Genomic DNA, 27,590 nt, shown 5'->3' on the forward strand with positions numbered 1-27,590 from the left:
TTATACCATGTAAGCAATGACCTTACTCCACCCTCAGCCCTTAATGCAAAAAGTAAGTGTGAGGGATGTTGAGACCGCCAGGGGAAGTTTTTCTCCAGGAGCACCCACACACTTTTTTCTTATTATTTCTGATTTGCACACCCGTCAACACCTCCCAAGACAACAAACAAAACACCGAGGAACTAAGAGCAATGTGCTCCCTGACACATTTATTTCCAGATGTCCTTGTATGATTCTCTGCTCATTAAAGGGACATTTTCCAGCTGCCAAAATCAGTCTCAGGATGGGGCTCACGAGCCTTCTCCTGGACTGGCGTGACTTGTTCTTCCACAGGCCAACGCTGAAAGGTAAGACCGAGAACAAGGGCTAACAAATTGCTCTGGCCCACAGAACTTGTTTTTGTCTGATCTCCTTCCCCTCGCCCGACAATGGCAAGTTGCAGGTACATCTGTTCTGAATATCAGCCTCTTGCCTTTGATCCTCTGCCCCGTGTCTGTCCCGCAGCTGGGGACTGCCACGCCTCAGACGCAGCTTCTGGCTCCTCTCACTAAAGACCTCGATTTAACTTAATGGACTAAACAGGGAACCATTTCTATATGATTAATTAATTAGGGTCCTACTAGGAAGGATAATAATATAAATAACTTAAATAAGACTGCAAGGCCTAGCTGCCAGTTTATAAAAAGGATACCAAGAATAGCACAAACACAAAGACCTTCAAGACTGAGGGAGCATGGAGTAGTGGACTCAGCCCTGACTAATGTCAGGCTTAGGTCAGGGGGTTCAAGTTCAAGGTTCAGCTATCTGACGTAATTGTTTCCTGCCTTCTGCAAGCTTTTCTTCCCTCAGATAGATGGCAGGATTGAGGTATATTTGTTAGATGCAATGTAGGAAAATTGACCAGGACAAAATAAACTTAAAATACATGGAAAATATTGCTCAGGAAATTCCAGCACAGTAACCGGTATTAAGGACGGAAATAAATAGAAAGAGGTCTGTCGAACGTCGTCCATTCTGTTTTATTTGCAAACGTCTTATTTTTCACTGCACTGTATATTGCGCCCTGACCTCAAGTCCTTTGAGAGTAAGCGGATGAAAAGCCCCAAAGAAAATCATCTTAGTTGGTTAGAGATGTATCCATCTCTAACAGTTGTTATTTACGAACGTGTAAATAACCGATAAGTTAAGGTGGTTCTAGTTAGTATGCTGCTGCCAATTGAGTTTCTGAGCATTCACACACTGGTTAACGGGCCAGAAGCCTCCCGTTGCCCCTCCATGTCTCGCCTAGACCTCTGTTCTCCCTCATCCTGTTCCTTCTACCCTCGCCCCATCCCCCACACTCTTGGCCATATCACTTGGCCATCTCACCTTGGTCCCTCAACTGTCCTACAGCTGGTGGCCCAGTCCCTCGAGGCCTTGCTAGATAACTCTTCATCTTATCCTAAACCTTTTTCTGTAAAGGACCAGATAGTAAACATTTTAGGCTTTGCAGGCCACACAGTTCTTCAACTCTGTCTTTGCAGCCTGAAAGCAGCCATAGAAAATACGCCAATGCGTGTGTTCCAATAAAACTTTTCAAAAAAACAGGCGCTAGGCCAAATTTGGCCCAAGAATCTAAATAGTTCTTAGGTGTTCATGGATTATAACGGTTAATATATTGGATCTAGAGGCTCACATCATCACTTCCTGACTGGCTGGGCCTTTTCATACTTCAACCCTAACTCGTGATCAGTAGGGGACATTTTAGACACTGGGAAAATCCCAGAATAAAAGGTACTTGAGATGTGGGTGCCTTTTAGTATCTCTCAGTCACGACACTTGTGCCTAAAACCTACCATACCTCATCACCTATAATGCTGGCTGGCATTTTCAGATTTCAAAAAGACCTCACGCTTGGCTATACCAAGCTATATCAGTGGCTCTCGAGCTTGAAAGGGCTCGTTGAAACACAGGTTACTGGGCCTCACTCTCAGATTCAGTCTATACTGGAGTCAGAGGATTCACATTTCTAACAAATTCCCAGACAGTGATGATGATAATGATGCTGACCTAGGGACCATGCTTTGAGAACCACTGGCTACATGTTAAAAATAAAATAAAATAAAATAAAATTATACTGCCACCTAGTGGAATGTTCTTAGTAGTACCCCATGCCAACTTCCTTTGATTTTGAAGTGTACATCTTTTGTCATGGAGAAGAATCAAATTCGTAAAGCCAATTTTTTCATTTGCATATTTGTAACTCCATGACCATATTCCAACATTCTTTAAAGAAATGAGGGTCACATTATTTACAATAACATGGCAACAATCTTAAATCAACTTAAACCAGAAACAGATTCTTTTCCACCAGGGGAAAAACACTTTAAATATCTAAGTAGAATAAAACTGCTGCTGGGTTTGTTCTCTGGCCACTCTCCCATCGCCAGATGCACATACCTCTCTTGAAAGGCAAAATCCACACCCCAGCCCTCCAAGCCACTATTGATAAACCACTTCGACATGATGTAACTGACGAGAGTCAGCAAACTGGCCAAAATGAGCCTGTTTCAGACCCTGGACTTTGTGATTTTTCACACACACAGAACAGTAGCAATGGGAAAGGACTCTGGTAATAAGCAACTGTGCAAATATTTGCATTTCAACATACCAAAAATGCAATCATGCACCCCCACCTACCCATCCCAGCAAAGAGCCAGGGTCCCTAACTTCGCCTGGCACAAAATAAAAGGATGCTACAGTCGCTAATAGCAGATGACTTGGGATTCCATGCTTGGCAGGCTGCTGGATTTTTTGTCAGCATGGAGAAACACATTAGGGCCGTGCTACAAAGGATGGCGTGGTACCAGGAAAACGGAAATGACAGGGACCGGAACAGTATTTGATGCCAACAGTTTATATTTGATCTCCAGATGCAATGCAGCTGACAGCTAATTAGTTCAACTTAGATCTACACAGATCTCCCCCCTTTTCCACACATGCTGTGGGCATGCTAGTATGAAAATGTATCTGCCCGAGGTTGCGCTTTGATTAAGAACCCTCTGGAATGAACACACTTGGAACCCCTGAGAACGCCGGAGCCCCGGCATGTGGAACATCTGGTAGAGCAGTCTTTCTCCTTCCTGCTTGGCCCACGAGCAGGTAACGCAGTGGCATTCATTAGTCAAGTGGCCGATTCCAGCCGAACAAAGCTGGAGTAAATTGTTCAGCTTCATGGTTCAGTATACGAGGCCACTATTAACTGCAAACCTCAGTGGTCGAGAGCTACTGGATGTGAATTCTGTGGCTACTAATGAAAAAGCAATTGTGGTACATTAGCTGGTGAGCTGTCTGGATGGAATAAGAAAGACACACAGAGTGAGATGGGAGCCCTCACTGACACAAGAGGTTAACCCAATGAAACAGACACAGTTTCTCCTTTCTCCTCTGTGGCCAACCTCAAGTGTTATGGTTCCTGGGGACGGCATGAGCATCAAGACTCTCTTCTCCTCTGGCCCAGAGCATCCGAGCTAACACTCATGGAGCCCTACTGTATGCCAGGCCTTTTTAAAAGCATATATAGTCCACGACAGCCCCATGAAGCAGGTATTATTATTATTACCTTCATTTTGCAGATGAGAAATCTGAGACACGAAATTGTTTGCCCTAGGTCAAATAGCGAATAGGTAGAAAAGCTGGGATTTAATCCTAAAAGTCTTTCTCCAAAGGCCGCGCTCTTAACCACCACACCATAAAACTTCATGAGTTGAGTTTGATCTAAGCCATCTATGGCAAACCAAACCTTGCTGACTGGTCTAGGGAAAGGCATGTGTGGCCTTCTCTCTCCTGTAATAGAATTACACCTCCACCCTTATCATGACTTTATAGCAGACTAAGTGGACTTCCCTGCCCCCTGACTTTGGGGATGACCATGTGACTCGCTTTGGCCAATGGGATGTTTCACCACGTGATTCAAGCAAGGGCTTGAAATTTTGATGCATTGTTGGCATCCCCCCTTGTCCTAATGTCACCCAGAATGGGATTCGTGGAACTGACCCAAACCGGACTGAAACCCAGAGCCAGGCCCAAGTGAACCCAGCCTTAATCAGCAAACCCTAGCCCACCCGCTGATTAGTTACTGCACAGCATTGTGCACTGATTCAGCTCACAATCCCATTCTAGTCAATGATACACCAGTAAAGCTTTCCAGGATAAATGGAGCCTCTCCAGACGAGGAACATCTTTTGACCTGGTCATGGAGCCTCCCGCAACATTACGACCTTGCCCTTTTTGAGCTTAGGCACCGGTATGAGGACACCATGCCTCATGCTGAGCATCATCCTTTGACCACAAACAACAAGCACAAAGACAAAAGGCCAGCATTGAGGATGCCCATGCAGAAAGAAGGAGCGTAGGTCCTTGGTGATCTTACCAAACCACCGAGTGATAACCTACCTCCACATTTTGTCCATGTAGGATGCACTGGGATTTCTATTGCTCAAAGCCAAAGTCATTTTGCACTGCTAATGACGTTTAGTATGGAAACACCTGCACAAATGCCATATCTTTGCATCTCCCTTTTTTCTTTTAATCAGCTGGTCTCCCCAGAATAGCAGGAAGATAGCCACAAATCTTTACTAATAATCAATCAATCGATGCCTGCTGCACTCACCCTGGAGCGATCAGTTTCGACTTGCCCATGTGAGAAGCAGCTTACCTAAAATCAGCTCTTGAATTCTATTCATTGATACAGCCAAGCTTCTAGAACACTTCCTAGCATAACACAGGTACTCAATATAGCTCGTTAAAGTAATCATTTAATTGAGCTGTCAATATTTCTCTGGATAGGCAATCATGTATGTCTCTCTGGGAATCTGACTGGGCTATTTCGTCTTCTCTAGGGGCCTCCTAGAAATCACGCCCAAGTGAATTTTGTGAAGCCTGCATATTAAACAGACCTTCCAAACTCAATGGAAGTCTTTTCATGATATGGTTACAAACAGAAGTCATAACAGCTTTATTGAGACATAATTTTCACGCCATAAAATTCACCTTTAGAGTGCACATTTCAGTAGTTTTTAGCATATTCGCAGGGTTGTGCAACCATCATCGTAATATAATTAAAGAGTATTTTCGATCCCAGGTTTCGGCACGAAAAAAAAAAATTACATTTCATCATCCCAAAGGGAAACTGTGTACCCATTAATAGTCATTCCCTGTCACCCCTCCCTAACTCACCCAGCCCCTGGCAACCACCGATCCACTTTCTGTCTTTACGGACTTGCCTCTTCTGGACATTTCGTATAAAGGGAACGTGCAATGGACGTGCTCTTTTGTGTTTGCCTTCTGTCGCTTAGCCTAACGTTTTCAAGGTTCATCCACGTGGTAGCAAGTATCAGTATTTCATTTTTTTTTTAATTGCAGAATAACATTCCTTTATAAGGACATACCACACTTATTTTTCCACTCATCAGGTGATGGACATTTGAGTTCTATCTACTTTTTGGCTATTACAAATAATCTGCTTTGAACATTCACTTACACGTTTTTATGTGGCAATATGTTTTCAGTGCTCTTGGGCACATACGTAGGAGTGGAATTATTAGGTCACATGACAACTCCGTCTAACCTTTCAGGGAACTGCCATAGCAGTTGTTTTGCAAAGCAGCTACACCGTTCTCTATTCCCACCAGCAGTGGTAAAATACTCCAATGTCTTCATTTCCTTATCAACACTTGCCTCTTTGATTTTAGCTATTCTAGTGGATATGAAGTGATACCTCATTGTCATTTTTACTTTGCAGGCTAATGGCATTGGGCATCTTTTCATGTGTTGATTGGCCATTTGTATATCTTCCTTAGAAGAATGCACAGACATAAGTTTAATCATATTTACATCAGCTAATTTTGCTGAAAACTTTCGTGAAGTTGCATTATGAGACCAAAATTCTTTTTTCCCTAATAATGATCAAAGTGTTATTAAAACCTGAATAACTCACATGCCACTAATTTAGGCTGACTGCAGCCACAGCAAATGAAAAGATTCTGTTTTCCCAGACACTAAAGTCCCATCGCTTAGTATGTCTGGCAGAAAAAAAAAAAAAAAAAAAGTCTCGTTTGAGCAAAAATGTGATCAAAATTAGTGAAAAGTTTAAATTCTAAATGGCTTTTAGAATCCCCTTATTTTAATTACATGTAGTAGCTGAAACTAGTTTACTGTGTACTGTAAAAGTAAAATTTTTCCCACTTTTTTATTTATCTACTAATAAGTTTGTTTTCTTGAGCTGCTCTCTGCTGAGCATTATATTAGGTTTATTCCTATTGGTTTATTTAAACTTCACAAGAACCCTATGAGGTAGATAGTGTATTAGTTACCTATGTTTTGTAACGAATCATCCTAAAATGTAATGGCTTAAAATAACACCATAATTAATTATCTCTCTTTGTTTCTGTGGGTCAGGAATTTGGAGAAGACACAGGGGGCTGGCTTGACTCTGCTGTACATCTGGTACCTCAGCTGGAGGGCTCAAAGGTGGGACTGAAAAGAAATATCAAATACCACTCGAATATGTGGCAGCTGATGCTGGCTGTTGATTGAGACCTACCCATGGCATGTCCATGTTCTTCACTACCTTGTTGGTGGTTATAAAGTTTATAAATACATAAAAATTAAACTGTATGTACACTCAAGATTGTGCACTTCATTGTTAATGCCTCCGTTTTTTAAAAAAGAGGTTTAAGTTAGTCCCGTAGTTCCCATACCGAAAGATTTTATAAAGCAATAAAATTACATACCCTCCACCCAACTGGACGAAGTAATTTTCTACAATGATTAATATTATAACTAAGTAAACACTCAAAGCTTGCTTCTTGGGTTTAAAAACTGAGACTGAAACTCTGCTTTTTAAATCCCACGGTGGGTGGGGGTGCTAAACGGTGGCCGTGATCACTCTGAGGAGCTGTTTACTTGTTCCTGCTTTCCTTCCCTGTCACCTTTCTGCTTTCAAGCTCTGTCTCTATGCACACCAGCCTCTAAGCAAAAGGAGAGAACTAGTCCAGTTCTTATTTGAGGCTTTCTATAATATTAATTATAATTATAGAAATTGTGTTCCAAGACAGAAGTTTATAAAACCTATGGTATCTTTTACATTTACTTTTACATATATGTGATAAACATTGTCCATACATTCTAGGGTGTATTTCTGAGATTGTTGGGTATTTTTTGCATCTCTCCCCAAAGTACCATTTCCAGCTTAAGAGGCAAACACCTGTCCCTTTGTGTGTACCTGCAGCCTATGTTTCCAAACAAAAATCTGACAACCCCCTCCACAAGGACAAGACTGAATCCAAAGCTAAACTATTCATCCAAAATATAAACATTTTTATAGATAAAAAGTTTTTTGGATTGTGCTTTGTTTTTGTTGTTGTTGTTGTTTTTTACTGATTTGACCACAAGGTGCTGGTTCTATTGTAACAAAAAGCTAGGTGGGCCCTGTGGTCCTCCGATTCCTGGGCTCTGCAAGTCATTATCATTTGTTAGAAACTGAATTTTGACCCTGTCTTGGATTGGAGAAGCAGCCCAGGGAGAATACAGAGTTAATCCTGCATAAGAGAAGGGCTCTGGAGAGAACCTCAAGGGAGCAAGGCTTGTGCTGGACACACGGAGAGGTCTGGGGAGAGAAGGCTTCAAAACTTCCCAGTTTCCTATCTCCTCACACCTTTGTTTTGGCAGAAAGAAGATGTCTCTGCTGGTCCTTAAAAAAAAAAAAAAGCCAGGACTTTCGAGGAGAGGAGCAAGTCACATGGAAATCCTCCCTGCCTCAGAGCTTTCAGAACATTTGGTGTGGTGTTATCTTGATTCCGAGATGAAGGCAGAGAGCAGACCAAGTAAACGCTCGTGAGGATAACACTTATTACTATAACTCAAATATTACCCACTGTGAACCAGGCACTGGTCTGAACACACTACACTCATTCAATCGTCCCAACAACCCTCTGAGGTAGGTTTTATTAACACTTTTTAGAACTGGGGAAACTGAAGCACAAAGCAGCTAGGTGACATTATGGACAAAATTGTCCCCAAAACTCATAAACTGAAACCCTAACTCCTGATGAGACCATATTTGGAGATGGTGTTTAAGGAAGTCATTAAGGTTTGGAGAAAGAGGGCCACAGGGAAGGCGGCACTGCCCTGATGGGCAGGGCCAGGAGAGAGAGGAGCACTGTTAGAAGAGCATAACCCAGCCAGGACCGCAGCAGCAGGGAGATGAACTGGGCCACTGTCCCCGCTCCCTTTGAATAAGCAATGGCTACCGGGACTCAACGGCAGTCAGGCTAAACCCATCCAGTGTATTTTCTGTCTCAGACATGCGGTACTCATGCCTAAAAGTTCAATGTGTGTCTTTTAATCTTCGTGTCTCTTCTTAACTTCTTGATCGTGTGGAGTACAGTTAATAATAACCGTAATTCAAGTTAATAATAACTTGAATGTCTGTATCAGTTCTTGGTAAGTTTAGATTGTTTCATTTTTTATTTTCATTGCGAGTCCTATTTTCTTTTATAAAATGAAGCTCTTGCTGTGATAGTACATGGCGTTCATTGTATTATTCCGTCTTCTTTTGAATATGTTTGGAATTTCCCATAAAAAAAAAAATTGTTTTTAGAATGGAAGCATGTATATGAGTGTGTGTGTGTGTGTGTGTGTGTATATATATATATATATTTTTTTTTTTAAGTGATAAACAGAGGGTTTATTGAGGATTTTATTCCACAATTATTTGCTCAATATTCACGAGAGGATGGGTGTTACTTCCTGAGCTTGGTTATGAGCAGCCCCTGGGAGAACCCACGACAGGCTTCCAGTAGCCACTGCCGCCTCCTTATCACTGTCCCTATCTTCAGAGTTTACAACCCCAAATCATTCCTGAGTCCAGCTCTAGATTTTATTAAATTCATATTATTCAAAGCAACGATTGCATTTATGTTTGCTGCCAGCAATCAAGCCCAAAATGCTTCAAAGATTAAACAATCACATATTTAAAATACATAGAAAAATAATATAATTAGAATTTATACAAAGTAGATTATTATAAAACAAGTACACTACAAGAAATACACCTTATATCCAAGCACAAAAATTTGGAAATATACATAGAAGTATATGTTTCAAAGAACAAAAAACATTTATTTTTAAATGCTGAGTGGGAAGGCATAGACTGAATCCTGGTTTACCAGTATAATTTTGAAGATAACTTCAAACTGCTGGCAAAAAATTTTTACTCCATTCTCAAGCTTTTAAGAACAGTTCCTGAGGATTAGACTGCTGTTCCTCTTTCCAAATTCTGTTTGATTTCAGCTGTGTATTTCCCGTAGAATCTTTCTGCTTTCTTGTTGAATTTGGCATTCCTTTCATTAATGTAGTCGATATCTGCATCGTCATTATAAGGTCGTCTCCGACTATATTTGTCTCGTTTTTCAATTCTGGGAGAAGGAAAAATCAATTTACAAAATTCAAGTTTTACCTTCTTTTTTAACCTTAATAAAACATGGCCAAATAAGTTGATAGAATCAGTGCACTTAGAACAGCACACTTGCAGGGCTGAGGGGGTCATTAAGATCAAGTCAAAACTGCTAATTAACGGCACTACCCTCGATAAGAACCATGAAATTCAGCAAATATACAAATTCATCTTCAGAATGCTTCTAAAAGAGCAATGATAACATTGTTAGAAACTGAGCACATGAAGTATTAAAATATCACAATAAAATATATTAACCACAGCTAATATGGCATGCACAGTATGTGACAGACACTATTCTTAAAACTTCATATGTATTAACTCCTAAAATATAAATTATTCTGCTCTGCTTAGAATTCACTCCATCAGCATAAAGAAACACAAATGTAAGAGAGGTACATTTACTACAACACTACTTCTTCAAATCAAATAGCAGAGTGACTGTTAAAGTTCTTTAAGAATAATTTTCTTTAGACCCTTTCCTGCTTCAGTTATAATAATTCAATTTCATCACTATTTTCCTTCTCCACTCTAAATCATATGGATTCAACCCTTACTTGCTGTCTGTCCCCAAAACCACTATAAATGCTAAGTTAGAAATTAACAAGTATAATATCTGTCTACTCGATTCATTCCAAGCTCATTACATTAATTCTGCCATTAAGCATTTAAAATTTCAGGCTGCTCTGAGTACTTACTGTTTTTCCAGATCTGTGACCATCCTATCAATTTCCTGAGAGGAAGGCACATGTGTTCCATGAAGAAGACTGTTGGACGTTGGGAAAAACTCTTCTCCACTGAAAAGACAGCAAAATGGACTTATAGTTAACACTACAAATACTCCACATTTCCAAATTTCAAACTAAACCACCATTCACGATGGAAGATAAAATATATACATATATTTCCTGTGGGATCCTACCTTAACTTTTTGAAAAAAATGCAGAATTGGAAGGGACCTAGGAAATCACCTAGTCCAACGCCTTCATCCTTCGGATGAAAGAGCCAAGGACCAGAGATCAAAGGACTTGATTCTAGGTCCTCTTCCACTAAAGCAGGGTCAACAAACTCTACCATACGTTTTTGCAGTTTTATTAGGATACAGCCACACCAATTTGTTTGCGTGTGCTCTATGGCTGCTTTCACATCACAATAGCAAAGTTGCGACAGAGCCCATACAGCCCACAAAGCCTAAAATACTTACTACCTGGTCCTTTACAGCGAAAGTTCACCCATCCTGGCACTAAGGGCATTCTGCCTCCTAGACTATCGAAGTAACTACGATAATCTGGGTGTTAAAATACTCAACCCCAGTTCATAGAATGCCCTGCTAGAAAAATAACCAGACGGCTGACTTATTTGCTGTGGGATGAGCAATAAATCATGTTGTGAAGACCAGAAATCATTCTTAGACAATTGGTGATAACCCGTACATAAGCATTACGGTGTGTTTGTATTTATGTATGTGTGTACGGACGCATATATACACGCACAAATACACCTATATCACCTCAGGATGATATAAAACTTTGCATTAATCCTGTCAACTTACTGCTTTTCTCTCAGTCTCTCATACGTTTCCATGTCAGGTTTGATCTGTTTGGTCAACCGATGATACTGGCGTAACTGGGCAGCCGCATAATCTAAAAATAAAATAAGGATCAGAGATAATATACTTCTTGTTTGGTCATTACTTATCAGAGAAAACTCAAAATTATTAGAAGCAATACAGGCACCAAGAGAGATACCAATCTAGGCATAGCCTCTATCCTAAAGATGCTGATTAATTTTACCACAAAGAATTTAAAAACCCAGCTAACTAAAATACAGCCTTTACTTCTGCCCTACAAGACATATTTGTATTTTTCTTGGATTTAGGTCTCTTAGAAAATACTCCATCAAGGGGTGGGTATACGCTTTCACAAACCGAAAACACTGAAAACCATGTTTATCTAACAGACCCATTCAATAAAGTAAAAGCTAATTTCACCTGAAAATCCAAGATCAGGGTTTTTCCTCTTCTTTTTCCTCTCCCATCTTTCTGCATCTTCTGCACTGATCTCCAGCAACTTCACTTTCTCATAGTCTTCCCCTCTTGCTGCACATTCCTAAAAAGGAAGGAAAAAAACTGAAACCTGCCGATATGATAGAAGCAATTATTTGATCTTTTTTAAATGAAAAAAGATTGAACAGAGATATCACGCGATACTTTTAAAATAATGATTAACATTCAAAGAAAAATCAGGAAACTGCTACGGTATAGAGTAAGCACATTGGTTTTAAAAATAATACTTATTCAATGTTTATTAGGTATCAGACTTTTGAATGTTTTACATGCATTGACTCATTTAATTCATAATTAATCAACTGAAATAATTATTATAGTTCCCATTTTTACAGATGAGAAAACAGAGGAAAAGGAGGTTAAATGACTCACCCAAAGTGTTACAACTAGTAAAGAGCAGAACCAGGATCTAAATTCTGGCTCCAGAGCCCGTGTACAAAACCACCATGTTCTACTGTCTCAAAACAGAAAGACTGAGTAACCCACTTTTGAAGACAGCAAAAGAGTCCCTAACCTTTTTCTTTTCTTCCTCCTGTAGTTCCCATTCCAAACGAGCTTTTTTGGCTTCCCAATTTGCAGGTAACTTAAGTCTTTTATCTTCTTCCACAACTTCCTGGTGATTTAATTTACGAGCTTCATTCTAAAACCAAAACACAAAATGTTTGTTAGCTGAAACATGAAAATCGATCCAAAATAATCTGGCCTTCTTTGAAGGTCGGGTAGGGGGACCCCATTTTATCCTAAAAGCAACACAGGGCTATGAAAGGATTTTAAGCAAGGGGACCACCTAATCAGGTTTGCTTTTGTACACAGTCAAGAAAAATGTATTGAGCTGCACCAGTTTGCTGCTCAAGGCCCGGGGGTTATCAGCTTTGCCTCTGATTAGCTGTGTGGTCCCTTTGAGCTGGTCCCTTAAGGCTGGATGAGACGAGGTTTCACAAAGTGGGAATAGAACTACTACAGTGGCACTTAAGATTTTAGATGGCATGAAATAATACTAAATCACACAATCGGAAAGATGTTCTACTTTCAATTCTCTTTTACCCTAATCCAAGGAGAAAGCTTCAGTTTCCCTAAGGCTTTAATATCTTAGCATCTCTAATCTTTTCCAAGTCCACTCTTTTTTTAAAACATATTTCAACAGTTTACATTATAGCAAAAGAAAGAAATTTCCCATTTGAATTACTCTATACAGAGTCTGTTTTAAAATAAATTTACCTGCATAAAACAAAATTAGTATATCATCTTAAGGACAACTTAATTGAGATGTTTCTTAGTCATAGGCTGGAGGCAATCCAGGAAGTCACGTCTCCTAATATCCAACCACAAGTTCTTTACACAGTCCAATCAAGTAAATATTTATGTTTAATTCCTTATAAGGTTAACTTTGGTGTGGGCAAAGAGAGGTACTCCTCTAAATTACCATCCCCATACACTCTGAGTTCCAGCAATGCCAGTTAAAGACACCAAGAACATAATTGTAGTCAAAGTTTTGTTTCTTGCACCGATGGAGAAAGTAAACCATGGAGAACTATTTCAGTGAGAGGTGCTAGTTACAGGATTTGGGTTTGTATCAGGTGACTGGAAGGGAAAGCTTCAAGGAAACAAGGTTGTGCTCTGTTTTGGCACTGTCAGAAAGCCAGAGCCTCCTATGATTGTGTAGCTTACGTTTTCATATAGGAGGCAGGATTAATGGAGTAATACTTATGCTGTATCTGGTAATAATAGTCACTAATATTAGCAGCAGAAGGGAACGTGTGGTCATTTCTGTGGTTTAAGTAATCTTGCTTTTGTCTCATTCCAAAAGAGTTGGGGTTTTGTGGAATTATGGCCAATCTGTCAGGTCACTTCAAGTTGAAAGCGTAAAGGGCTGCTTTTTTCTTTCTCCGTTCCAACTGCAGCCAGTTGTTTGCTAGACTCTTATCTCATGTATTTCTGTTCTCTTCCTTTGCATTTGTTTCCTCTGCTTGACTATTTTCCTCCCAACTTCTTTGTCTGATAACAACCTGCTCATTTTTCAAACAGTAATTCAGCTGTAACCTCTTAAAATAAGCACTTCCTGGAGCTCTGAGAACTGTATTAATCTCTCCTCTTCTGCATTCCCAAGGCACTTTGTTCTTAACTCTAGCGTGGCATTTACCACAATATAATTTTTAGCTGTAAAGCTGTCTCTATTTAAAAGCAGAAGTTTTTCCTTAATCATCTGGTTCCCCACAACTAACTGAACCACTGACACTATAAACCTTCAGAGATTTGCTGAACTTATTATGTTTGAAGGGGTAACCGTCTCTCTTTTTAACACTGGACAAGTTTCTTCCAGACTCTAGCTCTACATATTTCCCTAGGTAATATGAAGAGTTTGTGGGACTTATACAGTAAGGAGACTGTTAGTAACAGAGAATCTCAAACCTAGCCAAGATAAGTTCAATCAGATGTGGACGGGAGGGTGGTTGGAGCAAGCATGTGTTATTTCCTAAGTGATTCCAGTGTGCTGCCAGGGTTGAGAACCTCCAGGTTAGATCTTTCACCCATCTCTGCAGGTCTCTCAGGTGCACTGGTGAGGCTTCCCCGTCCCTCCACAAACGCGCACAGGCCTAGCCAAGTGACAGGTCTCAAGTAACCTCCGGGAGTCCTCACCCGCTTCAGGTGCAGCTCCCGGAATTTGCGCAGTCTCTGCTCGCGCTTCTGGGAGGTGAGCTCCTCCGCCGCCGCGAGGGACCGCTCCTCCTCCGCATTTTCCACCAGCACCTGCGGCAAAAAGGACCGGCTGGAGGCAGTGTCCAGGACTTCAGGAACTATCCAGGCTGATTCCTCGCCAGTCCCGATAGGCCAGGCCGGGCCGGGCCCCCACTGCCGACCCCGACCGCACAGTGTCTGCGCCTTTCTGACCCAACACCCAAGCATCTCCTCCACCTCTTGCCCCGGCTGTCCCCGAAGGCCGCCCCCCGAAGCCCACCCCCACAAAAGCGCCTGGGTAGAGCCGGTGGCACTTACCTTTTCAGCTAGAGTCGCAGCCGCCATCACAATCTTTCCCTCCGCACTTCCGGCAACATCACAGAGCGCTTCCGTCCGCCTTCCGTCCACGCAGCCGATAAATAGTGATGATCTACTATAATCCCCGCCCCTTCCTGGCAGCTCCAGGGATTTGGGACCAATCGCTGCTCCGTTTAGCAGTGAGCTGTTTTCGATTGGCCAGGACTGTGCGCAGCCGCAGAAGGACGCAGGGGCTAGGGTTGGGAGGGGGGAGGCGAGACGGGGAGGAAAGAGCAGGGGAGCGCTTGGAGGGGGATGTCTAGGGAGAAATGGCCTAACCGGAGCGTAGGAGAAAGTCGCTTCAACTGCATGCCGCTCCCTTGAGCTGGAAGTGCGGTCCATTTATTCCTTATCCTCAGTGTCACCTACTCCGAGGTAGTTCTCCTCGGACTGCCATGTCTCACGTAGGCCGTTGGTACTGTCATACGGCACCATTTTAAATTTTCTCGATCGCGTAAGATACTTATTTGTTCATTTTCCGCTTACCCCATCAACATTTTAAACTGCAGGAGAACAGACACGTCTCATCTTGTCTACTCGTCCATAAACAAGGAAACTGCCAGAATGAATAATAGTGCTGAAATTAAGATAATTCAGTAAGGTGCTGGATACAAGAATATATGAAAATTACTTGTTTCTTCTGCACTAAAAACCACTAATTAGAAGTAGAAATGAAAAGTAATCCCCAAATAAAGATACCTAAGTATAAAATTTAAATGGCACCATAAAGAAAAATACAAAATAATTAGGTGCAAAAAATTAAATTTGAATAAATGAAGGATTTTCTGGTTGGAAGGCAATATAAAAATATCACAAGAGTATCTTGAATGAGTATGAATGTAATGTTATTTTCATCAGAATCTCAATGGGTTATTCTGTTAGGGAACTGGAAAATAATACAGAAATCTAAAAGTTAACACACGATATTGGCGAAAATGAAAAAATATAAATTCATATAGGACAGAAAATCCGTGCAACCTTTAGGGACAATTTGGCAATATCTTTAAAAATTACAAAGGCATTTACTCTTTGACCCAGTTATCACACTTCTGGGAATTTATCCTACAGGTACAATTGTGCGCAGGTATAAAAATGACTTATGTACAAGATCGTTCATTTCATACATTTTTTGTAAAAGCAAAAAATTGGATACAATTCAAACATCTGGCAATAGAACACTGATTAAGTTACAGTACATTCAGTGGAACTCTATGAAGCTGTAAAGGAATGGGGCATGTGTCTATATACTAACTTGGAAAGATCTCCAAAGCATACGAAATATAAAATGCAAGATATAGAACTATGGATATAACATGCTATATTTACGGGCGTAGTGGATAGGGTTAGGGTTACTAAGTATATTTTCGTTTTGCATAGAGATCAGAGGAGGAATAGGCAAGAAGCTAATATAAGTGGTATTCTGGAAGGGATTTTTACTATATATAATATTTTGAAACATATAAATACTTACAATTCCAAAATTAAAATTTAATTTTAAAAGTTTGTAAAGAAGTCTATGGCCATGCCACCCTGAACGTGCTGGATTTCGTCTGATCTCGGAAGCTAAGCCGGGTCGGACCTGGTTAATACTTGGATGAGAGACCACCTTGGAAGACCAGGTGCTGTAAGCGTAAAAAATAAAAAAAATAAGGGATTGTAAGCTGACAAGGTCCTTACAATCTGTGAGGTCAACCAAGAGTTGCTTTGACTAAAAATAAATAAATAAATAGATAAACAAATAAATAAATGGAAAGAAAAAAATAAAAACGAACAGCCAAGAGTATTTCTGAATTTAAAAAATACTGAGAAAGGATTTGTCTTACCAAGAATTAAAACCTATGCCGGAGCCAGCCAGCTAAAGTCGATCTGTACCTGAAAGATGGGGGTGAAGCCTAAGAAAAAAGAGGAAGATAGGAAAGCACTTCGGGAGGGCATACAGTCACTACTGCAGCCCCGAGTTTATTTAGCACTGCCTTTATATAAGTTTTTGGATACAATAGCAGAGTACGATAGCAAAGCACAGAGTACAATAGCAAAGTACAGAGTACAATGGCAAAGCACAATGTACATTACCATAGGAATGCTGACATTTACATAAGTTCCTATATATCCTTCCCTCAGAGTACAAACATCCTTTTCTCTGGGCTGTAAAACATTCCACTATCTTAAGAAGACATCCTTAGGAGGCAAACCTCCCCACCAGGGTCAGTAATGTTTAACTCCACACCCTGCTTCCTAGAACCTTTGTTTAAGCAGTCTCAGCAGCAGCAGCTGCTTCATGGCTATCAGCTATGTGACTTCTTCAGTGTCTCTTAATGGCTCCCGACAAACCTATATGCTTCAGGTATGAACACTCGCACATGAAATAACCCATAAATCAAAGGAACAATAGAAAATTCACAAATAGATTCAGTGGGACAGCGATGCTTTATCGAATAGAATAAATGGTGCCTGCATAATTGGCTGAAATATGGACAAAACAAAATTAGATTCCTTTCTTACAGAATAAGGAGAAAAATCCACACTCAGTTAATGAAAATAAAAAGATTATGCGTGGTTTTGTTCCTCTCGAATAGGCAAAAAAATAAAAAGACCAATAAAACAAATAATGGAGATTCCAAATACCTGCACTTCCAAGCACTGTTAGTAGGAATCTACAACCTTTAAGAAAAGTTATTCAACAATATTTATTAAAATTACATGAACCCTTTATCTCAGCAGACCTACTTTTGAGAATCTATTATACAGAAAGTTTCTCTTACTTTCAGGATACAGTGTGGTCTCCTTACATGACCCTCAACGAAGACAAGATTTGTTTGGATTTATTTTCATGTTTCAGTTGACAAACTTTTTGTGTTGTAGTTTTATCATAAAGCTTGTAAATTAAATCACCACGAAGTTGTAGAGAACAATAAAAGACAAATTACCTGCGCACTGGGAATCTAAGAAAGTTTATTTGGAATGAGAATTGCAGGAAGAAAAATAAGTACAATTCTGCCATCTTCATAAGCTGTGGATTCAATTATTATTCTGTATTTTGTTGAGGCAGTATGTAGCATGGTAGTCAACCATTCTGGCTCTGGTTTCTTCATCTGTACCTGAGAGTTGTGAGAATATAATATGTAAAACATTTAGAACAGTGCCTGGCACATAGAGCCACACAAGCAATAGATATGAAGGTAAAAGGCTAAGTAAGCTACAGTAAAAACAGTCCCAACAATAAGAAATAAAGCTTATTAGTTTCTCATGTATCAATCCCTGGGTGAGCAGCAACCCAAGTAACAGGGCAGCTCTGCTCCATTGTTGCTCTGCCATTCCCTAGTGCATTGTTGGTGTCTCTAGGTGGGCAAAGCTAGGTGGTTCCAAGTTCCAAACAGCAGGAAGGGGAATGCTGTGGAGAAAACACAGCCATGGTCTTAAGGTCTGGCCTTTGAAGCAGCCCTCGGTGCTTCTATATTTTGTTGAGAACCTAAGTCATCTGGCCTGATCCAGCTGCAAGAGAAGTTGGGAAATGGGCAGCCATGAGCCCAGGAAAGAGAGGAGAAATGATTTTGATGGATACCTAATGTGTCCACCACAACTATTTTCAGTGTTAAGTATTATAGATTATTACTTCTTACAGATCATAGCGGGTTCCACAATTTTAACTTAGTCAACTTGTAGTCTTGGTGGTATCTCTAGGTCTTTCTTAATTTGAAAGGGATCAAGGAATTATATCAGGTAATAGAGCTGACTTTTTTCCCTTTTCAGGAATGTGCAGCAAGAGAAGACTATGAGAAAATGAAGTTGCTAGAGATCAGTGAAGATTTGAAAAGATAGGAGAGGAAAAGAGGAAAAACCCCCATCTGACATTTTCAGGTAAAATTGGCTTTTACTTTATTGAAAGTGCCTATTAATGACCCACTTAATAACAAGTCTAATAATGCCCCAACCTCTAAAATAATCTGTGGTTCTTTTTAGATTATGCTTCTGCCCACTGATGCCACTATCGTTCGTTGACTAAGCAGATCAAACCTGACATGGAAACATATGAAACACTGAGCAAAAACAGTAAGTTGATGCGATTTAATAGTACACTTTGTATGTTCCTGGGAGGACTTCAGTTTAACAGTGCTGATTCTGGAGCTTTGCTTCGTGGCCCAGGATCCTGGCTCTATCACTTGCTAGCTGTCACACAGTTTTTCTCACTCAGTTTCCTAATCTGTATACAGAAAATAATAATAGTGCTTACCTCATAGGATATTGTAAAGATTAAATGAATTCATACTCTGCACTTCATGCTTGGCATTGTTAGCTATTATCATCATGATTATGACTTTTACTATTGTGCCCTTTACTTGTGGAGGATATCTACTTTCATCATGTACTATAAGCAATGCTAAACCAAACTCCTTCCCTAATTATATGACAGGTAGTCTACTTAAATACTATTTTAATAGCAATAGTATAGTAGAGTGGAGTGAAGTATAAATTGTGCACAGAGTGTTCTCATTCAAGATCTTCCACTATATGAACTTGGTTGGGTAAGTCCAGTAGCCTACTGGTCCTCAGCTAATTCAGCAGCATTAGAGTAGTTGATTTCTCAAATACTCTTTTTTCAAGTCTAAATTCTGTCTTGGAATCAAGTACGATCCTAAAGTTTTCTATTTTTGACCACTAAACGTTTAGTTCTGAAGGTACAGGATCTTTGGAGTTACTAACCACCTTGATCTTTCTCAGTGGAGAGTTCTAACCAACACTTAAGTCTTCTTCATGGAACACATGTGCCTTCCATAGAGGAAACTGATAGGATGGTCACAGATTTGGAAAAGCAGTAAGAACTATAAATGCAACCTAGTTTTCATACTGATTTCATGCCAAATGACAAAATTAACAACGCTTTTGAAGTGTAGCAACTCGATAGAAATTAAGGAACACTTGAAATATTAATTTGAAGAATGGTTCCACTCACCACCACTTTCATTTATATTTGTTTTGAATGGGATAATTATTAGAATCAACAAAGTATAAAAACTCTATCAAAATAGTGTATATTATTCCCCTTGTATTTCGACATGAACCTGTGTTATTTCCCAAACTTCAGCCAGATCATCTGGCAGTACTGTTAACTTTTAAATTAAATTCAAGAAAGGTCATTGAACATTTCTTGTAGAATGGTTTTCTAAAGATACTGCTTCCAGTCTTAACTACCAAGACCAAAAAAAAAAAAGCAGTTTTTAATTCTGTGTTTCCATTGCAGAATTGAAAAATGAGACAAATTTAGCCAGAGATGACCTTACATTGACGTTGCCGATATCGACTACATTAAAGGAATGCCAAATTCAACAAAGCAGAAAAATCCTATAGGAAATATATAGCCGAAATTAAACAAAATTGTCTTAACTGGCTAATCTTTTTCAGAAACTTTTGCCAAATTGTACCAGTAAGGCAGGACTGCCTCTTCCCTTTTATAATTTAAGTGTTCTGTTAATTTCTGTGTATTTTCATGCCTATGTATTTATTACTTTTTAGAAAAACTTACCTTGTAGTTTTGTGTCAAAAGTGTGTGCTTAATGTCAGTTATGAACAGAACTGTTACTGACTTATGTTAGTGTATTTTTAATCTACAATATACTCTAAGTTTGCTTTAAAACAGTATGCCATGTTAAGTCATGTTCACATCTCGATTGCATCATTCTCTTATGCTGGATTTAATCATTTTGTACAGTAACATGCTATACAGGATTGTACTCTAGGAACAATAGGCTATACCATATACCCTAGGTGTGTAGTAGACTATATACCATCTGGATTTGTTTAAGTGCCACTGTTTGCACATGATGAAATCACCTGACTATGCATTTCTCAGAACATATCCTTGTGGTTAAATAGCACATGACTATCTTGCCCAGATTATGTAGTAACAGGGTATTACACCTCAGAATTGTATCCCACTTACATAATGACAGCCAGTCTAGGGGTATGCAGTTTTCTGTATTACAAAGCCAAATCAACAAGGTTATTAGACAAGGATAGATTATGAAAACAAAAAACTATATTTTCAGGATACTGGGAAGTAAAGAGTAAATGAGTCAAAAGACTAAGAAATCCAAGAGGAAATAGGTAAGTCTCATGCATGTTAATGGGCTGAAGAAGCTGATAGTGAAGGCAGCTGACAAGAAAGCTCTCTACAGAAGTGAATCACAGAGTGGCACATATCCATAGCAACTAGACAGACCTAAGGGGTTTGGTTGAAGTAGTCACTTAGCTGTTAAGTGGCTAGTATTTGAACACAGGTCATAATCAGAGTGGGTACTTTGTTACCAGCTAAGTGAAGGTGAAAAAGATTTTAGTATTGTCAATTCAAGTTTCCCTTACAAAGAAATCCTTAAGTTCTGCAACTTTACTGAGGTTACTAACATGGTACTCTGGTTAACCACATTTTCAGTTACAAATCTTAAAACCAATCAGTTCTGTTTTCTCTGGCTTTGCTGTAACCGGGCATCTACCAATATTCTCAGGTCTCAGAATAAAAATGAACCTAACCACGTACTTACTTGTTTAGGAAAATATTACCCTCCCAATAACTCATTAACTTAGATGTGAAATGGACATGTTTACCCAGAGCAGTAACCCTTTCTTCCAGGAAATTCCCTATTCAAGTAAGTGCTACTGGCTTTGAGGGCTAATGTGACCAAAGCTATAAAAATAACAGGAACTATATGTCTAAGAATGTACACATCTAAGTCATTGTTCATTTAAATTTCTCATTCGGTCAGAACTTTAGAGCAGCTCTATCCAATAAAACATTCTATGACAAAAACACTATTATCTGTAATTTCCTGTAAGATAGCCACTAGCCACATATAGCTAATGAATACTTGAGAAGTAGCTAGTGACTGAGGAACCAAATTTTAACCACATGTGGCCAGTAGCTTCCTTATTGATAGCATAGCTTTAGTTAATAGTAATTAAGTCCCACTGAAAGACCTTCACCATTTAAAAAGCCAACTTCTACTCAAAATTTGTAACTTCAGCCTGCTCATATTGATCTAATTTTTTGGTGTCCCTTCCCTGATTTGTTTTGCCTCTGATATTCTGGCCATCATAATCTTCACTTGTTATCCCTATTGGAAATCTTTTTTTTTTTTTAATTTAAGCTGTTCTAGATGGTGGCAAAAAAGGAAGCCTTAAGAAGAAAAACATACAGTAACTTTAAAGATGGTTGTCAAAACAAACACTAAAAACCTTATGCATGTTTTGTCCACTAGAATTTTTATTCTTTGCCTAGGTTCTACCAAAATATATTTTGTTGCTAGGTCCAAGCAAACAGGCATAATAAATTTACTAGGCTGGCTGGCATCTTATGTTCAATTTCAACATATGCTCTAATAAATAATTCAAATAACACTTGTCAAAATTAACCTAAAAATGGCTTAAATCTTTCTAGATTTTTGGTGTCCACTAATAGGTATTAAAGGACAAAACTATCACGTTTGTAATTAGTCTATTTAGATCAGCTGTCTAAAGCTCCTTCCCAGCTACAATATTAATTTCAAACTAAAGAGGTTTTTAGAATAAAGTACAATAAAGATATGTAACTAAACCTCACAGATTTTATAGTTCAATGAGGCATTTACATCAGTCTCTCGGGCTGAAACTACCTGCCTGAGCTCACAGTATAGCTCTTCCAGGATCATACTATCCATTATTCCATAAAACTTAGGCCAAACTTCTCAAATGTTAATATCTACATCAACTGGGAATATTAAGACTCAGGTTCTATTTCAGGTCTGGAATGGAGAATTCAGATTCAGCATTTTTCACACGCTCTAAGGTAAGGTCAGTGAGTCCTGTGTTGTCAGTCCACGGATTTCGAATTGGCAAGGCTTTAAACAACACACACCCTCTTTATTCTTCTTTGTTAAATAAAGACCCATATGTAATGTATACATAATGAAGTGAGACTAAAATAACAAAAACAAAAATTTTATTAATACATATATACAACACGAACACAGTTTAATCACTGTGTTTGTCTTAGAAATTTTACTTCTTTATAAACAATTGCTATTACATAAAAGATGAAGTGTATTTACAAGACTCCCACCTGTACGAAACCCTCTGGTCCATCTCTATTATCGCATATCTGTAAGAGAAATCTAAAATGTTATTTAAATGTGAATTATTTGTCTTTTTGTGTTGTCTGTAATTCAATAATTACCATTAAATTGCTCACAGTAATGAAATAATGCTAGAAACAAACTTGCAATAAAGTGCATTTCAAGTAATCTTAGCCATTAGTCTTCCTTTTCAAACAGGTTTCCACAAATCATATGGACTCTTTTTGTGTTCTGTTTTTGGGGATCCTGAAGAGATCTCTTCAGCAGTAGCTTTAGCTCGTTTCTGAAGCACTGGCTTTGCTACAGAATTCTGTAAGAGAACAAATTAAGTCAGCTTTCCAGACACGCATTGTATATACTCAAATATTTGCTTTTTACAAAATACACTTAATTCAAGATTGAAACTTGAAATACTAACCAAATTCAAAACATGGACCTCATTTCTAAACCTGATTCAATCAAACTGTTAGGCCAAGAAACTACCAGGTAAAATCAGACATATGCAGGACATATTACAATAGTGAGGCATTAAAATAGTTTAGAGATTTTTGTTTTTTCAACCCTTAGCTGATTTTAAATATTCATATTACGGGTTTTTGAGATTTTCTTTTTAAATATTCCAACCATTTAAAAAATGTAAGAGAACGTTTAAAAATAATGGCAAAATATTAAAACCAAAAACGAGGACTTAAGATAATGTAAGGAGCCCATTACAATGGTCACTTGTAAAAATGGCACAAAAAAATATGAAAGATTAATTCTATTTGTAAAGTGGCTTAGGAGGCCCCAAATTATCACCGCAAAAATCAATCTTCCAACAAAAATATAAGCCCACATAAAGACAATATTTTAAGTCCAATTTTTTAGTCAGGACTTAAATATACTTACATTTGAGCTAAGAGCTATAGTTTTTTGCTGGGAAGACTTCTCATTAGGATTTTTAGTTCCCTCTTCTGTTAGCTTTTCCGATAGCTAGACAGGTAAGAAAAAATACATTTTTTTTAAGCCATACCTTTGGTTTACAGTACTTTATACAGTGTAACCCAATTATAAATTTAGTTGTAGAGACCCAAATCAAGTTGGATGTAACCATATAGTTAATATATTTTGCTGAGCACAAAACTGGTCCAATAACAGGCCTAAGACATTCTTCCCCATAAAACAGTATTGTATTCAAGTAACTCTGAAAGTTAAAGTCATATCAGAAAATAACTAGTTTCAAAGAACTAAGGCATTTGCCCGCTGGAAAACTAATCATCTGAAAAAGCAACTCAACTAAGACTTTGTCTACTATTACTTAAGCATATCCATCCACATATGGGCCTGAATGATAGATTCATTTAGACAACTGTCCTGCTTTAAGTGATTCTATCAATTTCTAACTAACTTTAAAGCTATGAATTTTATCCTTTGTGTTTCACATAATTAACTTTAAAAGCACAGTGCAATTTGCCAATGCATATCCTGCACATTTCTGGAGAATTATAACAAACTTATCTGCAAGTGAAGCAGGCCTCTTCTTCTGTAATCTCTCAAAACATCTGGAATATATTGCATATATTATGAAAGGGACATCTATATCACAGATGCCCACCATTACAAAGTGTACTTTAGTTTCAAAATTGTCTTTAGTATCTTAGCAAAATTGTACACTATCCCAAGTTCTAGCATGCACATGGATCTACCAACAAAAAACTAAGCTTTCAGTGTATGAACATAAACTTCAAATTAGTTAAGACCTCTGATGGTTATGGTTATGCCCATGTTATCAATTACCAACAGATTTTCTTCATCAATGTCTGGAGACCTCATTCATGATTTCTATAAGACAGAAATAAAGCAGATAAACTATACTGTATGTTGAGTACAGAATTTGTGGGAGCAAAATGCTGCAAATGAAAGCTACAAACACTCTGTAAATAGTTATGAAAATTTGGTAATTATATAGAAATCACCAAAATATCAGCTACAATTACGAAGGTAATTAATACTGTGTCGATTCAAAATAAATTTCATTTATCTCCTATTTTTGGGGCAGAGACCATGTCTAGTACTGTCAGATCTGCTATTTTAAGAAATTATATTTAGTAAGCTTTCCAAAAAGTAGCCTAAAGTAAATCAAATAAAAATGGCTAGTCAGATCTTTCTGGCATTAGCTTTCATAAGATTTAGTTTAAATAAATCTAGAATACTTACCTCAAACTTTGCACCATTACTTGGTACAGCTGTTCCACAGTTTCTTTCTTTAGATACAAGAACAGTTCTGAGACTAGGGGGCAATTCAAAGTTGGCTGTTCCTAAGGCTTTTGCTGCATTGGCTTTTGCTATTTCTAAAAGCTCCATTCGATCTACAAAAAAAATACAAAATACACATTAATCCTGTAATATTCCTCCAAGAGAATTCAATCACAGAATAAGCTTGTGTTTTATTAAAAAAAAAATAAATAAAGATATTATCCTTTCTGTTGTATGATCCTACCAAAATTATGTTTTAAAACAATGGAACAAAATGCGATTTTTTTTCAGTAATACAGTATTAACTTTTTAAAAGAAAGTGCTTTTACATTATTTTTATTGTTCAATTAGCAGGAACTTAGAGCCGGTAAACAACTAAGTCACGCATTTAGAAGACTCGACTAAGAACTGCCAGCCACCAGAAGAAAACGTTACCTCCGCCCCAGGCATTTAACTCTACGACTTGACCGCAAGGAGAAATAGTGTACGATGCAAAAACTAAGCGTCAACTGAAGTGCAGTTTTTGAACTATTAGCCTGCAGCCCTCCCTCTCCTTCCAAGGAAAGTATTAAAAGATTCCAGGTACTAAAGAAAGATATTAAAATCACAAAGCAACTCTGGTTCCCTGGCCTATTCATACTGTCTGTGCCATTCGTGTAAAAAGATGCTGAAAGAAGAGCTATCTGCGCGCCTCTACCTGAATCGACTTACCTTTTTCACTCAAGCGGAAGGGCGTCGGGCTCCGCGACCTCGTCCTGGATCTGGCGCGCCAACTCCTGGGCTCCTCCGGGTACACCGTGCGACCAAAGCCGTAGTAGCGCCGCCCCCGCGTTATCGCATAGGCTCTCCGGTAATACGACCGGGACCGGGACCGGGAGCGGCTGCGCGTCCGGCCCGGCGAGCGAGACCCGCCGTCTCTCCTGGAGGCGGCGTAGCGCCTCTCCCAGTGGCCGCGCCGGCTGCGGGACCGCGAGCGGCTCCGCGAGTAGGACCGCGAGTAGCGCCTGTACTTCCTCCTCTGGTGGCGCCTGCGGGACCGGGACCGGGGCCTGCACCGGGGCCGGCTCCGACTGCGGGACGACCACCGGCTGGAAACGCTGGAGCGCGAGCTCCTGGAAGAGCGGCTCCGGGTCGCCGACGACAGCCGGCTGCAGCGGCCCGGCGTCGCCTGCGGCTCCTGCGGCGAGCCGGGCCACATGTCGTTCACGTAGTTGGACATCTGCGCCTGCGGTGCGAGGCTTCCGGGCCTTAGAGGCTCCTTACCGAACACCTGGCTCCTAAACGCAAACACGGGGGGCGGGGAGACGAGGTTGGTCCCGGAAGCGAGGCCCGCGGGGAACGGCGCGGCCCCAAGAAAGCGAACCCGCCGCGCCAAAAGCGGGTGCAGCGAGCACCAGACGCCGCCCTTCCCGCCCGCCTCCAGCCCCCCTCGTGGGGCGCCACGCACGGGCCCGCACTTTCCCTGCCTTCCCCGCTGAGATTTCTGGCGGTCCGCCCTGTCACCAAAAATCTTACCACAGGCCGCCGACGCCCCACGGTGAAGAGAAAGTTCCACGGGACGCCTTCCTTTCGCACCTGAAGACGAAGAGGGGCTTTCGCAGCTGCTCCGCAGTAGCGCACTCTCAAGCTGCACCTCCGCTATCTCGGCGCGAACTGACCTAGGCGGCGGCTGACGGGTCGAAAGTACCAGAAGCTGACGTATGGCGCATGCGCAGAGACACTGGCGCGATGGGCGTGGCCTCCTCGCCCAACCGCCGCTCTTCCTTCCCCTCCCTGCCCCCTCCCAGCCTGGCGCAAAGGCCTCTAGGGTGCGCATGCGTGACCCAGCCGTGAGGGCGGTGCTGCTTCATCCGGGTATCCGGCTCTCTGTGACGGTTTTGTTTACTCGGATGAAACTGGAGAGGTGACCGCCGTGCGGCGCCTCGTCGGGCTCTCGGGCACTCTCTAAGGCTAATCCTGACTGAGTTGTTGCCTCCACCCTCTGGGGAGCTACAGACTGGGCTGTGCCTCCCCAGACCCTTCTTGGCCACTTCCTCATGTTCTGTGTCAAGCCGGCTGCGGGAGAGAGCTCCCGCGTCCGGACTCCGCCAGGCTGCTGGACTGCGCCTCTCCCCAGGGCGTCACAGGATCCCTGAAAATGCAGTATTAACTTCGAAAAATTTTTTACTTCCATGCGAAAAATTTTTTACTTCCATGTTTGGCTATCAGTGGAAGAAAGGTGGAGACAATGCAGACACCCATAGTTGACTTTTAATTTAATCAAGGGGTCAGGATGAAGTCTGAGATGTTATTCCGAGGACAATGCTTGGTATTGGGGATTAAATAACAGTGACTATTTCATTTCCAAGGATTTATAAATAGGATACATTACAGACATACTCGTTAATAAAGCTTGACAATTGCCTTGAAATAACTTCATTGAATGAACTAATCACATCTGTAGGGAGAGTTAGTCATTACCTGAGCTTCTTTGCAATCGAGAGTGTTATTTTTACAAAAGCCACTTTCTTTGGAGGGAAATGCAAACTTAACTCTTCTCTTGTTCATCTTCACCCCCACATCCCCAAATATGCACAGAAGTGTAGGGAATAAAACCTTATCACAGAATCAACCAACCATGTTAGCCTTCCTTGGCACTGTCCATTGTATCAACCACATC

At 40.1% G+C, this 27,590-nt stretch overlaps 2 protein-coding genes and 1 pseudogene across 2 annotated transcripts; 1 reads left to right on the forward strand and 2 right to left on the reverse strand.

Annotated features, from left to right (window-relative positions):
• Positions 1-8,906: 8,906 nt before the first annotated feature.
• SYF2 (SYF2 pre-mRNA splicing factor) lies at positions 8,907-15,051 on the reverse strand. Its single transcript, XM_016129840.2, has 7 exons — positions 14,556-15,051; positions 14,199-14,309; positions 12,076-12,201; positions 11,487-11,604; positions 11,049-11,139; positions 10,195-10,293; positions 8,907-9,458 (listed from the first exon to the last, which is right to left on the reverse strand). Exons 1-7 carry the CDS (start codon positions 14,934-14,936, stop codon positions 9,293-9,295), a joined length of 1,092 nt encoding a protein of 363 aa, XP_015985326.2. The 5' UTR covers positions 14,937-15,051; the 3' UTR covers positions 8,907-9,292.
• Positions 15,052-16,106: 1,055 nt separating this feature from the next.
• On the forward strand, positions 16,107-16,225 carry LOC118605263 (annotated as a pseudogene).
• A 6,321-nt stretch (positions 16,226-22,546) lies between these two features.
• Positions 22,547-26,611, reverse strand: RSRP1 (arginine and serine rich protein 1). Its single transcript, XM_016129841.2, has 5 exons — positions 26,447-26,611; positions 25,643-26,208; positions 24,893-25,044; positions 23,585-23,668; positions 22,547-23,006 (listed from the first exon to the last, which is right to left on the reverse strand). Exons 2-5 carry the CDS (start codon positions 26,148-26,150, stop codon positions 22,887-22,889), a joined length of 864 nt encoding a protein of 287 aa, XP_015985327.2. The 5' UTR covers positions 26,151-26,208; positions 26,447-26,611; the 3' UTR covers positions 22,547-22,886.
• Positions 26,612-27,590: the final 979 nt, after the last annotated feature.

The sequence above is a fragment of the Rousettus aegyptiacus genome, unplaced genomic scaffold, assembly GCF_014176215.1.
Source record: "Rousettus aegyptiacus isolate mRouAeg1 unplaced genomic scaffold, mRouAeg1.p scaffold_m13_p_1, whole genome shotgun sequence".
In the NCBI taxonomy this organism is placed as follows: Eukaryota; Metazoa; Chordata; class Mammalia; order Chiroptera; family Pteropodidae; genus Rousettus; species Rousettus aegyptiacus.

Excerpts from the sequence above, each read along its gene's own strand:
- SYF2 (XM_016129840.2), bottom strand. The coding sequence starts at position 14,936 with ATGGACCGCACTTCCAGCTCAAGGGAGCGGCATGCAGTTGAAGCGACT. Across the intron at positions 10,294-11,048 it reads GAGAGACTGAGAGAAAAGCA|TGGAGAAGAGTTTTTCCCAA; the intron begins GTAAGTTGACAG and ends CTGTCTTTTCAG. Across the intron at positions 9,459-10,194 it reads GTCACAGATCTGGAAAAACA|AATTGAAAAACGAGACAAAT; the intron begins GTAAGTACTCAG and ends TCCTTCTCCCAG.
- RSRP1 (XM_016129841.2), bottom strand. The coding sequence starts at position 26,150 with ATGTCCAACTACGTGAACGACATGTGGCCCGGCTCGCCGCAGGAGCCG. Across the intron at positions 25,045-25,642 it reads CTTCCGCTTGAGTGAAAAAG|ATCGAATGGAGCTTTTAGAA; the intron begins GTAAGTCGATTC and ends TTTTTTTTGTAG. Across the intron at positions 23,007-23,584 it reads CTATAGCTCTTAGCTCAAAT|AATTCTGTAGCAAAGCCAGT; the intron begins GTAAGTATATTT and ends GTTCTCTTACAG.